We start from the raw sequence: 13,770 nt of genomic DNA on the forward strand, positions 1-13,770 counted from the left end.
TTGGACAATTCATTGCTTCCAACTTTGTACGAACAGTTTGGGGATGGCTAGCATAATGACGGTAAAGCCACGCAGTTCCCACAATTCATTGCGACGTGTAAATTAGAATTATTGCTGTCAAAAAGATGTTAATTTTTGTTGTTAATGTGCGTTTATGTGACCACTGGTTGAATGTGTGCCTCCATCTAAGTAAGAAGAAGTGACTTTCAGCTTTTCCCTGTCAGGGGTCGCCGCCACAGCGAGTCACTTGCATGATTTGTCTGACATCAACCATTTTTACCCGGACTTTAATAAACCCATGTCCCAATTAATGTCACAAACCCATTTTTAACTGCACATGTGCACATTTGCACATGAAATTACTTAACAATACATGTTATGACATGTATATAGGCATTGCTTCACACATAAGTCTCACTCTCTTACTGCATATGGATTGGAAGCGTGGCCCGCTGCGGAAGCTGCTTGTGTCAAAATAAAAGCACGAGTTTCAAAATAAGAGCCTATATGTATAAAGGAACTAAAATTTGCCTGACAGGCACAACAATTCCCGTGGGCCGGATTGGAACCCCTGACAGACCAGTTCCGGGTGCGCAGTCCATATATTAGACACCTCTGTTTTAGGGGATCCCATGAGTTGTTCTTGGCTAAATCGTTACAAGATGGTACACCACTAGAGACACCACTAATATAATGCTCTTTACCTGTTTGTTACTGCATTACAGAAATCACTTAAGCTTGGTTGGGTGGTCTTCTCCTTCTCACTTCTGCTCAATTCTCCTGGCGTGTACTGTGTGCAGTTATTTCTCATATACTTCCTGTAATGTACATGAAAAATCAAATTCATTATGTGTGCATTCAAGGAGCATATATAATTTGACAATAATCTAATTATGAATTTCAAATGAACGACTATGCAAACATTCAGTGTAGACTATAAGAATATAAGTTTTGCATGTCTTCATTTGCTGGCGTATTTATTTGTACCACTGTGTCTGGGCACTGCTGCTCTGAAGTATGGGAATAGCCTGCACCCCGCAATCCCTCTGTAACAGCTTGATGTTGAATCGTCTGTCTTGGTAGGAAACACATTCCAGGTTGCCATCTTTGGCATCTGTAACATTGCGGTCCAAAAAAGAGACCGGCATCCCAAAATCACTCCGAGCTCTGGAGAACATGTACATTAGCTAATGAGGGAGACAGAATAGAGGCGACCAGAATGAATAAAACAGCTCAGATGTTTGTGGGTTTTTTTTCAACACTGGAGCACCTTTCCTCTTGTCTCTTTGACAGATTCTTCATCTATTTCTTTTTCACTACCGAGTGATATCCATTCCTTTGGTTCTGGAGTTTTGATTTCATTTACTAAATCTTCTTCAGGCTCAGGTTCAGGGGGCTGCAGAACAAACACAAAACAAGACAGAACAGTATACTATACACTAACTGGCCATAGCATTAGGTATACCTTGCACACCTTTAATAACATCCATTGCAAGTGATGCACCCAAACTCAACTTTTACAAACATAATAACGCACATATTCAATTGACTGTGCAAGTGCAATTCGGTATCAACCATTTATCAGTGGTTATTAGAGTAGTCATAATTTACAATGTAGAACTATATAGTGAGTATTTCTACCATTTTGGATAATGTATTAAGATATTAAGAGAAGGAAACAATGCCAGAATCACTTCTCTGGATGGAGAAATGTACTTCTAATGTACCCCAATGCAAAGTACAAATATAATTCTACACATATTGTTAAATGAAGGACTGACTGAAGTGTAAATCAAAGCTGGACACATTTGTCTTCAAAAAAGTCGATTTCTTTTCTTTTTAAATCAACTTCTTGTGTCTTATTCCACCGACACTAAAAGCAATGTCTAAGTATTATGCCACTAAATACATTTAGTACACTGCAGCATAAAGGGAAACACTACAACGAAAACAAAATATAAACTCGATTTTCCCAGTAAAGGGTCAACTGTAGCCTACTTACATTGAGGATTCTTTCCTTGGCTTCTGGTGTCACAACCAGATAGAACAATTGGCCGTAGATGAAGTCCCTATCAAAAACTAGCAAAAGCTCACTTTCTGGATAATCCTGTAAACAGAATGGAAATATAATGTACATGAGTATTTCAAATTGAGTATTGAAAATGGATGGATGGTCATTAAACCTTTATTAAAGCAATTAATTTGGTCATTTAAACTTCACTGATGGTGGAAAACACACACCTGGATCACTCGACTACATGGGTTGATAGTCTTAAAACACACATATATCATATGTCAATTTATGCATAGTAAAAGTGCACAAGAAAGGTGGTGGTATATACACGCTCACTTGACACATCCCTAGTTACACATGCATAATCAAATACAAATTTGTTTTTGTTTGTGTTTTGCCACAGCTTTTAACATGGGAGTCTGTGCATCATCATCATCATCATCATGTGTCTTTGTAGCTATTGTCTGAGTGACTCTTAGGACAATGAAATAAGCCTCACCAGAATAATCTGCTTCACAGGGCTGAAATCAGACACTGCGGCCTTTGTTTTCATGTCCTCTAAGATGTCATCTTTTTTCAGCAGCTTGTAGGGGTTCTCCCCTGTGACGTCCTCATCAGCAACGCAACCAAAGTGCTGCTGAGTAGCAGATGTCAAGACCATAGGGATGATGCCCTCAGGGTGACCTTAAAGAAAGTTCAGTCATATCCTAAGAGGCTTGAAATGATGCATGTTACATAAGAATAGCAAAAGCTAGTTTAGTTACTTCTGTGGTTGTAGTGCTGGGCTAAAAAGCCAGAGTCCCAACAAAGCTAGTTAGTTACAGCTCTAGAGCCTACACAGACTGAATAGAGTGTAGAGATCCTACTTTTCTGTTTTCAACCCCTTTACAGAGAAACTAGTTGATTTCTCTGCTAACATACACAAATGTCTGAATTAAGATATCAAACAGGGAGCAAAAATGTTTACCCCAGGAGTTTTTCTTAATAGATAATCCACGTCTAGGGGCATGCTTAGCCCAGAACCAGCTACAGTAAACATGGAGCTGTATAATTAGTTTTCATCCTGCCTGTGGTCGCTCTCTTCAAAGCCTTCCCACAAGGTTGCAGAAAGGATGCAGGGAATGCTGGCGTACAGTTTATGTAAACCCACTTACCAGTTGGGTGTGTCAACCTTCCCACTCAACTAATTTAGACCTCACACCAAATCGGTGCAGTGGAAATTCACACCCGTCATCCAGCACAGTTAAGTGTCAGCTTTGACGAGTGTATCTGTAAGAAATATTTGCCTGACAGATTAAGAGTGTGTGATGTGTAATGTCCCAGGACGCTGAAGAATGTAACTTGATTGCACTTGTGTTTAGTGCTAAAGTAGAACATTCTGATTTCTCGGGAGTCTTTTGTCTCGTGTAATCCTACTAATGGACTGCTTTTACCTACAACAAGCCTGCAGTATGTATAAGGCCTACCTTACCTTTTGATTTTGCTGTTATTTTCACCACCATCCTTCCTCCTCGGGCCAGATGTTTTGTCAGTAAACTGAACTTGTTTATTTTTGGTATTCGAAAGACTTATATTATTTTTTGGGAGGTTAATTTCATTTGGAGGGGATTTGGTGTTGACCCTAAACACCATCATTTTCAACTCAGCCAAGATACAATGACAATGTTGGTGACCTGTATTTGACCATAAGCATGTTGCAAGTTAGACTGACGATGACAAGAGAGCCACAGGTGAGAAAAGAGCATGAATGGCAGTGAATGTGTTAAAGGAGTGCATTAGATTCTTCCAAATTCCTCAAAAAAAAAAAGAGTTGGGTTGCTTGGCCTTACTTAATATTCCCCTAATCGAGATCCCAAGACATTTTGGACATTTCTATGCTTTGTAGATACTTATAAAGCATTTTTAGTATGTTTTATGTATTGTAAAAGTTGGATAAAAACATTTTACATTTTATTGCAACATTCCTTATAGTTAATTATATTGCATTTGATTACATTACACCCACCTGGACCGCTGCCTGCACTGTTGGTTGAGCTTGGATTTGATGGCATGCTTGCTCATGTGACAGTTCCTCTGTTGTAAAAAAAAAAATCTATATATATATTTATATATATAAAAGAATACAAGGGTAATCTTTCAGTAAAGGCACTATATAAAAGCTAAATACATCTAAATACATTATTGTCATTTTGTATGCAAGTGGCGACACCTTGCGGCCATACCTTGTCTTTACAACCCATCCATCCATTTTCTACACTGCTTCTCCTCGCTAGGGTCGCGGGCGTGCTGGAGCCTAACCCAGCTATCTTCAGGCGGGGTACACCCTGAACCCGTCGCCAGCCAATCGCAGGGCGCATAGAAACAAACAAACAACCATACGCACTCACATTCACCCCTACGGACAATTTAGAGTCTTCAATCAACCTACCACAAAAAAAAAAAAAAAAAAAGATTCAAACCCCTACTATGAGAAAGACCTCGATATCAATCAGAGAGATTAAGTCAAAACGTCATGCAGACTTCCATAGCCCAACGAGACACAACACTTATGATGAAAACATTAAAGTCACGTTAGCTCAGGCTAAATGACAGCACGAGGTCGCAGAAAACTAAGTTAGGACATTAAGTTTGGTCAAAAGTGTTTAACATGCTGCTCTTTACTCGCGACGTCGCTTCAACGATGAACAATATAGAAAGGGAAACCTCAATTTCACCGGCACTTCTCGTCTTCAGCAGCCTCAGCCTTTGCATTGAAACAGAACTGTTTGGTTGCCCTTAGCAACGAGAGGGCGTTGCCAAATTGACGGACGGCTCCAAGGGCCAATCAGCGTCTTTTCAAAAAATGACGCGAGAAACGTCTTGGAACTGTAACCTGAAACATTCTCAGGTTAACTAGCTCCCTGGCCGACATCGCACACATTCCTGAAGTCCAATTGAACGTTAACAGGTTAGTGTTAATTTAGTAAACCAGACCCTGAGGTAAGTATACTGTACATTTCAATATTATAGGTATTTGATATGTGTTGATGTGCACGTGGCCAACTGGAAGTCAGCTAATATTTAGAAATGTATATTTAAGTGTTTAACGGGACAAGCCGAGAAAGGAAAAGAGAAAGCAGATCCAGTGACAAACCTGTAAAGGACAATATTGGGGGGTGGAATTTATTTTGTTTAGTCACCGTGTCTGCATAATGTAAGCATTTAAAAAAATAATAATTTTTCTTTAAAAATGTTAAAAAATAATAAAAATAAGATTTAAAAAAAGAATTTGATCGGCACGAGCAGTTGGAAGTAACCAAGTTGAAAATGGAAAATGAACATCGACATATTTTACTATACTGTACGTGTATCTATTCAGATATGCAGGAGTCTGGTGGCACGTATGACAAACAGGAGACAGACTCACACTCTTCATGGGCTGATCATCACCATCAATCAATGGAAGTGGACAATGTTGAGTGTCTCAGAAGGAAAATCAAATATTACTTCATGAACCCTTGTGAAAAGTACCACGCTCGTGGACGGAAACCATGGAAACTTATTCTGCAGATCATTAAAATTGCCATCATCACGAGCCAGGTAGTTATGATGACATAAATGTGCACTTATCCTTTTGTTACATCCCCATTCTGATTAGCGTTTATTTTCTGTCTCAGTTGGTGTCATTCGGGCTGAGCAACCAGATGGTTGTAACTTTTAAGGAAGAAAACCTGATGACTTTTCAGCACCTCTTCTTGAAGGATTATGTTGATGGGAGTATTGATACATATGCTGTTTACAGACAAGATGATGTTTATGATCACATAAGATATGTAATTGAACAGGTAACTGAATCCTAACAGTCTTATTTTTCTTTATGAATCTATAGCACTTTTTTTGAGGGTGGAATCTATGCATTTTGTACTGACAGATTATTGCCGTTCCTTTTTTTTTTTTTGTGAAAGTAAATCATTCATGGACCTCCATTATACTGCATGGTTATGTAGTTAAGTTTATAATGCATTTGTGAACTTTGGACATGCTGTTTCATATCGTCATCTCGCAATACTTTAGCGATGCAGTCAACTTGTTTTAAGTTGTAACTTGAAATGTTCTTTTCTAGTATGGACGTCTGCACAACACCACCGTAGGAAACCATGAATATGAAAAAACTGGCTCTGTCTATACACCGCTGTCACTGTGTCAGGAGTTCTATAGGAATGGCACCATATACCCTGGCAACGACACTTTTGAAATCGATGCTTATGTGGAAACTGGTATGTAGGATTTTTTTTTTTTTTTTTTAAACAGGGAATTACTGTAAATGCAAAAAAAAATTACAACACACCAGAAGTAATGGTGGATTATGGCTTGTGTCACACAGACTGCATTTACATCTATCCACCAAATGGATCATCATCACAAGACCTGATCCCGCATTTCGAGTTGCACTTTAAAAGGTATGTTATGTTTCACATGCATCGGTGCACTATTCGTCTGCACAGCATGACTGAGAAAAATATCGGTTTGTGTACATGCTTTGTTTTCCCAGAATGCTCTCCATCAAGATCTCATTCATTCTGAAAGCCATCAATTTACAGACAGTCAGGCACAGAGAGCTGCCAGACTGCTATGACTTCAACATCCTTGTGCGAAATATGTGGCGTCCTGCTATTTGCATACCTAAATATTCGTTTTAAGACCTGTTGAGTGAATCTACTTTCATAAAGTTCACCATCCTGCTGTAATGAGCTGCAATTTATGAGCTGAAATTCTGCTTTGATTGACACGATCAAATAGATGCATCTGCAAATTTAACATCTGAATGACTGGTGTTTTTTGTTTTTGTTCAACAAAAAAAAAGTTACATTTACAAATACCTTTTAATATGAAAAAGTGCTGGAAGCCACAACTATAATGATGCATATATTAGAAGGACAAATTGTGAACCCTTTGGAATTGTATAAATGTCTGCATAAATTTGTCATAAAATGTGGTCTGATCTTCAGCTAAATCACAAGAGTAAACAGTCTGCTTAAACTAATACCACACAAACAATTCCTGTATATGGTTTAATCTTTTTATAGAGCATAACGTAAACATTCACAAGACAGGGAAGAAAAAGTTGGGTTTGGCTTTAATAACTGGTTGACCCTCCTTTAGCAGAAACAACCTCCAACAACCTCCTGTAGTTGCAGATCAGACATGCACAACGATCAGGATGAATTCCTTTTTACAAAACTGTTGCAGTTCAGCAGGATTTATGGGATGTCTGGTATGAAAAGCTCTCTTGAGGTTATGCCACAGCATCTCAATTGGGTTGAGGTCAGGACTTTGACTGCAGGGCCACTCCAGAACATGTATTTTCTGTTGTTGATTTGCCTCTGTATTTTGGATCACTCTTCTGTTGACACACCCATCCTCTTTTGGGCTGCAACAATTGGGGAGATGGCCTCAAGTTCTTCTCCAAAATATCTTGTTAAACTTGTGAATTTATTTTTCTATTAATGATAGCAAGCTGTCCAGGCCCTGAGGGAATGAAGCATGCCGATACCATGATGCTCCCGCCACATGCTTCACAGTTAGAATAAGGCTTTGATGTTGGTGTGGTGTGCCATTTTTCATCCACACATCGTTGTGTATTCCTCCCGAACAATACAACTTTGATTTCATCTGTCCACAGAATATTCGGCCAGTAGTGCAGGGGAACATCCAAGTGCTCTTTTAGCAAACTTCAAACGTGCATCAATTATTTTTCTTTTTTTTTTTTTAGACAGCAATTGCTTCCACAGTGTTCTCCCATGAATTCTTGTTTATCGTTTAACAAATGGTAGATTTGCCCAGAGAGTTTGGCATGTGCCAGTGATTTCTGGAAGATTTCAGATTTGTTTTTTCCTTCATTGAGCATTCTGCGCTATGCTCTTGCAGTCATCTTTACAGGATAGCTACTCCTTGGAAGAGAAGCAACAGTGCTGAACTTACTCAGTTTATAGACAATTTGTCTGACCGTGGACTGATGAACATCAACACTTTTAGAGATACTTTTGTAACCTTTTGCAAATTTATACAATTCAATAGCTCTTAATCGTAGGTCATCTGAGAGCTCTTTTGAGCGAGGTATGGTACACTTCAGGCAATGCTTCTTGGCAGGAGACAATTCTAACCTGGTGTGTGTTTTCTTGTGGCAAGCGCAGCTTTAAGCCACACCTCCAATCTCATTCCAATGATTGGACTCCAGGTTGGCTCACACCCTGACTCTGATTAGCTCTTGGAGAATCCATAGCCTAGAGGTTCACTTACTTTGCGCTCCCTGTCATGAAAATCTTTACATTATTTGCAATAACAATATGAAAATGTAGAATTGTTTGTATGGTATTAGTTTAAGAAGACTATTTTTGTGGGATTTAGATGAAGATCAGACCACATTTTATGCCCAATTTTATGCAAAAATGTAAGAAATTCCAAAGGGTTCACCTACTTTTTCCCTCCCACTGTACACTGGATATATTGTGAAATATCACTTTCGAAACTAAACATCACTTGGCAGTATTTTTGATATAGGTATTTAATTGGCTCTTATTGTGCAGGCGTACCTAATGTTGTCGTGACAAAGTGTATGGTTCCTTGAGGACTAACACATCTGCTTCACAGATCACTTTCAACAATGAAGTGCACAGTGGCAGGATAAAGGTGGACCTCGAAAATGAAGTGGAGATCAATGAATGCAGGGACTGGAAAGTAACCGGAGCTTGTATGTTTGCTAAGCTGAAGTTCATTTGTGTTTACAGTCAAATATATATATTAAATATTTGGACATCGACACAATTATCTTTTTTTGCTCTAAACCCCAACACAATGGATTTGGAATGAAACGAAAAATATGTGCTTTAACTGCATATGTTCAGCTTTAATTTGAGGGTATTTGCATCTGAATCAGGCTAATGGTGTAGGAATTACAACAGTTTGTATACTGTATATGCCTCCCATTTTTGAAGGGACCAAAAGTAATAGTAGTAAAAGTAGCAATCATAAATCAAACTTTCACTTTTTAATACTTGATTGCAATTTTTTTGCAGTCAATTACAGCCTGTAGTCTGGAATGCATAGACATCACCAGATGCTGGATTTTATCCACTGTGATGCTCTGCAACTGTATCAGTTCCTGTTTGTTTTGGGGGCATTTTTCCTTCAGTTTTGTCTTCTGCAAGTGAAGTGCATGGTCAATTGGATTCAGGTCAGGCGATTGACTTGGCCATTGCATAGCATTCCATTTGCCTTAAAAAACTGGTTGTTTTTGCAGTATGCTTCGGGTCATTGTCCATCTGCCATCCGATGAGTTCCGAAGCATTTGGCTGAATATGAGAAGATAATATTACCCGTAACAGAATTCATCCTGCTGCTTTTGTCAGCAGTCACATCATCAATAAATACGAGGGAACCAGTTCCACTGGCAGCTATACATAGCTACCTGGTTGGGAAGGCACATATAGTGTACAAACTGTTGCAATTCCTTCACCGTTAACATGATTTGGATGTAAATACTGCCAAATTGAAGATGAAAGTCTGCAGTTAATCTTGCTGGTTTCATTTCAAATTATTGTAGTGGTGTTTAGAGCCAAAAAGATGAGAATTGTGTCAATGTCCAAATATTTATGGACCTGACTTTACTTTCCAGATGAGAGTTACTGTATTATCCTTTCTTTGTTCTGTCAGCTGCTAAAAGCATTTACCTGACCCTGCTGTTCGACTGCCTCATCATCGTAACATGCATGACTTCCTTCACTCTCTGCCTACGCTCTGTGTTCAGTGGGATACAACTACAGTTTGTAAGTCAACTACATTCAGTATTAGAAGCACAGATGACACTTTTCACTTTCAGTACTGCATTTCTTTGCTGTTGCCAAGGAGTACACACGATACTGCAAGAACCAGAGTGGTAAAGACATCACCTGGTCTGACAGGCTTGAGTTTATTAATGGCTGGTACATCCTGATCATTGCCAGTGACTTGTTCACTATCACTGGGTCCATTCTCAAGATTGATATTCAGACTAAGGTAATAGCCATGGAAAGACTTGGATGACACCCACATGAAAAAAATAAATAATAATAATAATAAATCTTTTTTTTTTTTTCCTTGCAGGTCCTTACTAGCTACGACGTGTGCAGCATCTTCCTTGGTATAGGCACCATGTTTGTTTGGATTGGAGTCATCCGCTACATGGGCTACTTTCGCAAGTACAATGTAAGAATTTGAATGTGAGCTCTTCATGTTTTTTTTTTTTTTTTTTTTTTTTAAACACGCAGTACAAAAAGATACTTTAAGTGCACCTGTACAATCTAATTCAATCTATCATGAAATTCTGCCTTTTGTATTTGGATGCATTGACATTTGTACTAGTGTAGTTGTAGATTGCTGTGGTTTGCTGCACCACATCAGACTGAAAAAGTGTTTGTTTTGGTCTCATTTTGCAACACAAAAAGTATAATCAAAGACAATCAAAGCTGTGCATGAATATTTTTGTAGAGGCAGCACTTCAATTGTACTGTATCTTATCAGATTATGCTTTTCTGTGGTTGGCGAGTGTATGCTTAGTTTTAGAATTTGAATTTTTGTCATTTTAGATTCGATTTGGTTTTCTTATTTGTCACTTTCCTGACAACCTCTGGTCTGTTACTGTTGGTGTTTTGCCCCGAAATGACCACAAACATTTTTTATTCTTGGCACGTTAGTTCCCGGAACAAAGTGTTCCTGTAGCCCATTTTGACATGTTGGATTTGTGCGACAGCCTGAGGTCCAATCTTAAACTTGTATGTAAACCAGGCTGGTGACTCCAACTGCACGACACCTGCAATGGATTGTGGTAGAGCAATAAGACCAATACTATCCAAAAACAATTACGGTAATTTAAAAAACCAGGCAAATATTAAATTATTATCCATAATTTACAACGAATTACACCAATTTTCCACATGGATATACATTCTGATTTGTGAAAGTTGTTTGCCATTTGTGAAGCCTAAGTGAAGTACAATTTGTGCCTAAGCCTACCTAAACACATCACCAGCCATTCAATGAACTCTTAATTCTAGAAATCAGACTCAGAATCAGAAGTTCTGGGCTAAATTTCCTGTGGCGCAAAAGCAGTTTACATGCCCCTTTCCTTCCAGATCCTCATCCTGACTCTGAGGGCAGCTTTTCCAAATGTCATCCGTTTCATCTGCTGTGCTGGAATAATCTACCTGAGTTACTGCTTTTGTGGCTGGATCGTCCTTGGCCCATATCACGAGAAGGTAAAGCTGGTCGGATAAGCAGGCCAAATTCAAATTTTATTTCAGTCTAGCAAAGCTCTGCTATTCCTGGCTGCAAATATTCATGAGGGAAAAACTTACAGTAACATAATTTCTCCCTTTTGCACCACCCCTCCAAAGTTCCGGACCTTGAATACAGTATCTGAGTGTCTGTTTTCCCTCATCAATGGAGACGATATGTTTCCCACCTTTAAAAACATGACACAGAAGAGCACCCTGATTTGGATTTTCAGCAGGGTCTACCTCTATACCTTTGTTTCACTTTTTATCTACATGATCCTCAGTCTATTCATCACTATCATCACAGACACCTATGACACCATCAAGGTAATATTTCCAGTTTCCATTACTGCCACTATTTTGTCCCTTTGTTTTCAAAAATGCTCTCACAAGGACGTTCCCATACAGCAGCATGCTCACGATCACAATTGCTCTGATTTGCAGCAACGGCAGCAGAGTGGGATACCTGCATCCGAACTCCAGCGATTCCTAGCAGAGTGTAAAGACCTCCCAAATTCTGGAGTTTACAGACTTGACAAGAATAGTTGTTTTTTGCAAGGCTGCATAAACAAGTAGGTCAAAAACACTGTTGCAATTTTATGAGTGACCTATGAGTCTGATAAGTCATGAGTTTCCTTTTTTTGGTCACACATTGCGTACGATCCTCTGGAAGACCAGTGTGGAAACTTTATTTACATTTTTGTTGCATTTGATACTGCACTGGTCATGCCAGTAAAATGCATATTATTTCACATTCCGACATGTTAATTAGATTGGTCTGCAACGGATGGAACAGTCAGAACTTTCGGACAGGCCTGTACATGTGGGGGACCTTACGGGCGCTGCAGGATTTGGATCCATGACAGCGTAGTGTATTACCAATGTTTTTCTTGGTGATTGGGGTGGCAGGTGCCTTGAGTTTATTAACAAGCTTCTCCCATGTATTTCTGGGCTGATGCCGAACCTTTCGCATTGATACCCATCCATCCATTTGCCATACCGATTATCCTCACTAGGGTCGTGGGCGTGCGTGCTGGAGCCTATCCCAGCCATCTTCGGGCGAGAGGGCGGGGTACACCCTGAACTGGTTGCTAGCCAATCCCAGGACACACATAGACAAACAACCATTCGATTTGATTCCATTTAGAGTCTACACTTAACGTACCATGCATGTTTTGGGATGTGGGAGGAAACTGGACTACCCAGAGAAAACCCACGCAGGCACAGGGAGAACATGCAAACTCCACAGAGGGGAGGCCGGACTTGAACCAGAGTCCTCAGAACTATGAGACAGATGTGCTAACTAGTCGACCACCGTGCCGCCTCATTGATACCCCACATGGTGAAATCTTGCGAGCCCCAGACCGAGGGAGATTGACAGTCATTTTATGTTTCTTTCATTTTGTAATTATTGCAGTTTTCTCCTTTTCACCCAGCCTCTTGCCAATGGTCTTGTAACCCATTCCATCCTTACGAAGGTCTACAATCTTGTCCCAAATCTCCTTAGAAAGTTCTTTGGTGATTCTGTGGACAGGTAGCTTTATGCAGGTAACAAGTTGATGCAGCGAACGAGATTAGATTAGGAGTACTTTCTTAAAGTGAGGACTAGTCTGTATGAGCCAGAATTCTTTTATCGTTGGTACGGAACCAAATATTAACTTCACTCAATGAAATGCAAATACATTATGTTTTTTAAAACGTGATTTTCTGTCTCTCACGTTTAACATAAACCTACCATTAAAATTGTCGCCCGTCGATGTCTTTGTCAGTGGGTGAATTTACAAAATCAGTCAGGGTTCAAATAATAATTTTCTCCTTTGTAGTGATTTATGTAATTAGCCGCTTCTCTTGGTGAAACAAAGTATCTGATACGTCAGGTTAGGGAATCCTTGTCACAAAGAGAAAACTCAAAAAACAGCAAAACCTTAACATCTCAAATAGTGTAAGAGCAACAATATGGTGAACACTTGATGAAATGATAAAAAGGAAGGTGTATATTTATGTGGGATATATTTTCAGACATACTGTACGCTTTAGCCTTGAAGGGCATGTACATGCCATGGAAATGAACAGCAATCAGAATTATTACCACGAGATGTCACTAAATACAATACTGGTCCTTTTGTCATTTTAGGTGCAGAGAGCGAAACGAGAGGTTGACTTCAGATGCCTAGGGCATCCACGTTATTGAAACTTGTGCAGAATGTCACCGTTTGTAAAACGGTAAAAAATTGGGAGAGAAGAAAAATCTACAAAGCATAAAACCAACTGTTAAGCTTGCATGACAAATGGAAGTGGGCTTTCTCTTGAACATGAGAAAAATAAGATATGCTGTACAGCAAACTTTTGTTTAAACGGTAGACATATTTCAGTATTGTTTTTGCAATGTAAAAACTTGCTGTCTTAGTATGTCGAAAAATATTCCACTCTGAAGTCTGATGTTATTACGACATGTGACTGAATGTA

General features: G+C 39.2%; 2 protein-coding genes across 7 annotated transcripts in view; one reads left to right on the forward strand and one right to left on the reverse strand.

Moving 5' to 3' along the window:
• dnai3 (dynein axonemal intermediate chain 3) overlaps positions 1-4,773 on the reverse strand; it is a 32,607-nt gene extending 27,834 nt beyond the window's left edge. For 3 of the 5 annotated variants that reach the window (XM_061779125.1, XM_061779126.1, XM_061779122.1), the window contains exons 1-7: positions 4,237-4,680; positions 4,020-4,087; positions 2,514-2,698; positions 2,003-2,107; positions 1,271-1,396; positions 988-1,187; positions 705-818 (exon numbers count right to left, since the gene is read on the reverse strand). In XM_061779125.1, the coding sequence (XP_061635109.1) occupies positions 705-818; positions 988-1,187; positions 1,271-1,396; positions 2,003-2,107; positions 2,514-2,698; positions 4,020-4,065 (776 nt within the window). In that variant the 5' untranslated portion in view covers positions 4,066-4,087; positions 4,237-4,680. Of the gene's footprint in view, positions 1-704; positions 819-987; positions 1,188-1,270; positions 1,397-2,002; positions 2,108-2,513; positions 2,699-2,981; positions 3,329-4,019; positions 4,088-4,236; positions 4,681-4,717 lie in introns of those variants that run through there. The other 2 variants (XM_061779123.1, XM_061779124.1) reach the window with 2 other exon arrangements.
• A 50-nt stretch (positions 4,774-4,823) lies between these two features.
• Positions 4,824-13,659, forward strand: mcoln3b (mucolipin TRP cation channel 3b). Of its 2 annotated transcripts, XM_061779131.1 has the most exons (14): positions 4,827-4,961; positions 5,373-5,593; positions 5,671-5,838; positions 6,117-6,270; positions 6,378-6,453; positions 6,546-6,642; positions 8,645-8,744; positions 9,707-9,819; positions 9,899-10,048; positions 10,136-10,237; positions 11,164-11,286; positions 11,425-11,631; positions 11,749-11,876; positions 13,439-13,659. In XM_061779131.1, exons 2-14 carry the CDS (start codon positions 5,375-5,377, stop codon positions 13,476-13,478), a joined length of 1,677 nt encoding a protein of 558 aa, XP_061635115.1. In that variant the 5' UTR covers positions 4,827-4,961; positions 5,373-5,374; the 3' UTR covers positions 13,479-13,659. The 2 variants fall into 2 exon arrangements, with proteins under 2 accessions (XP_061635117.1, XP_061635115.1); XM_061779133.1 differs by lacking the exon at positions 13,439-13,659 and having other exon boundaries at positions 4,824-4,961; positions 11,589-11,631.
• The last annotated feature ends 111 nt before the right edge of the window (positions 13,660-13,770 follow it).

This window comes from Phyllopteryx taeniolatus, chromosome 7 (genome assembly GCF_024500385.1).
Source record: "Phyllopteryx taeniolatus isolate TA_2022b chromosome 7, UOR_Ptae_1.2, whole genome shotgun sequence".
Taxonomy (NCBI): Eukaryota; Metazoa; Chordata; class Actinopteri; order Syngnathiformes; family Syngnathidae; genus Phyllopteryx; species Phyllopteryx taeniolatus.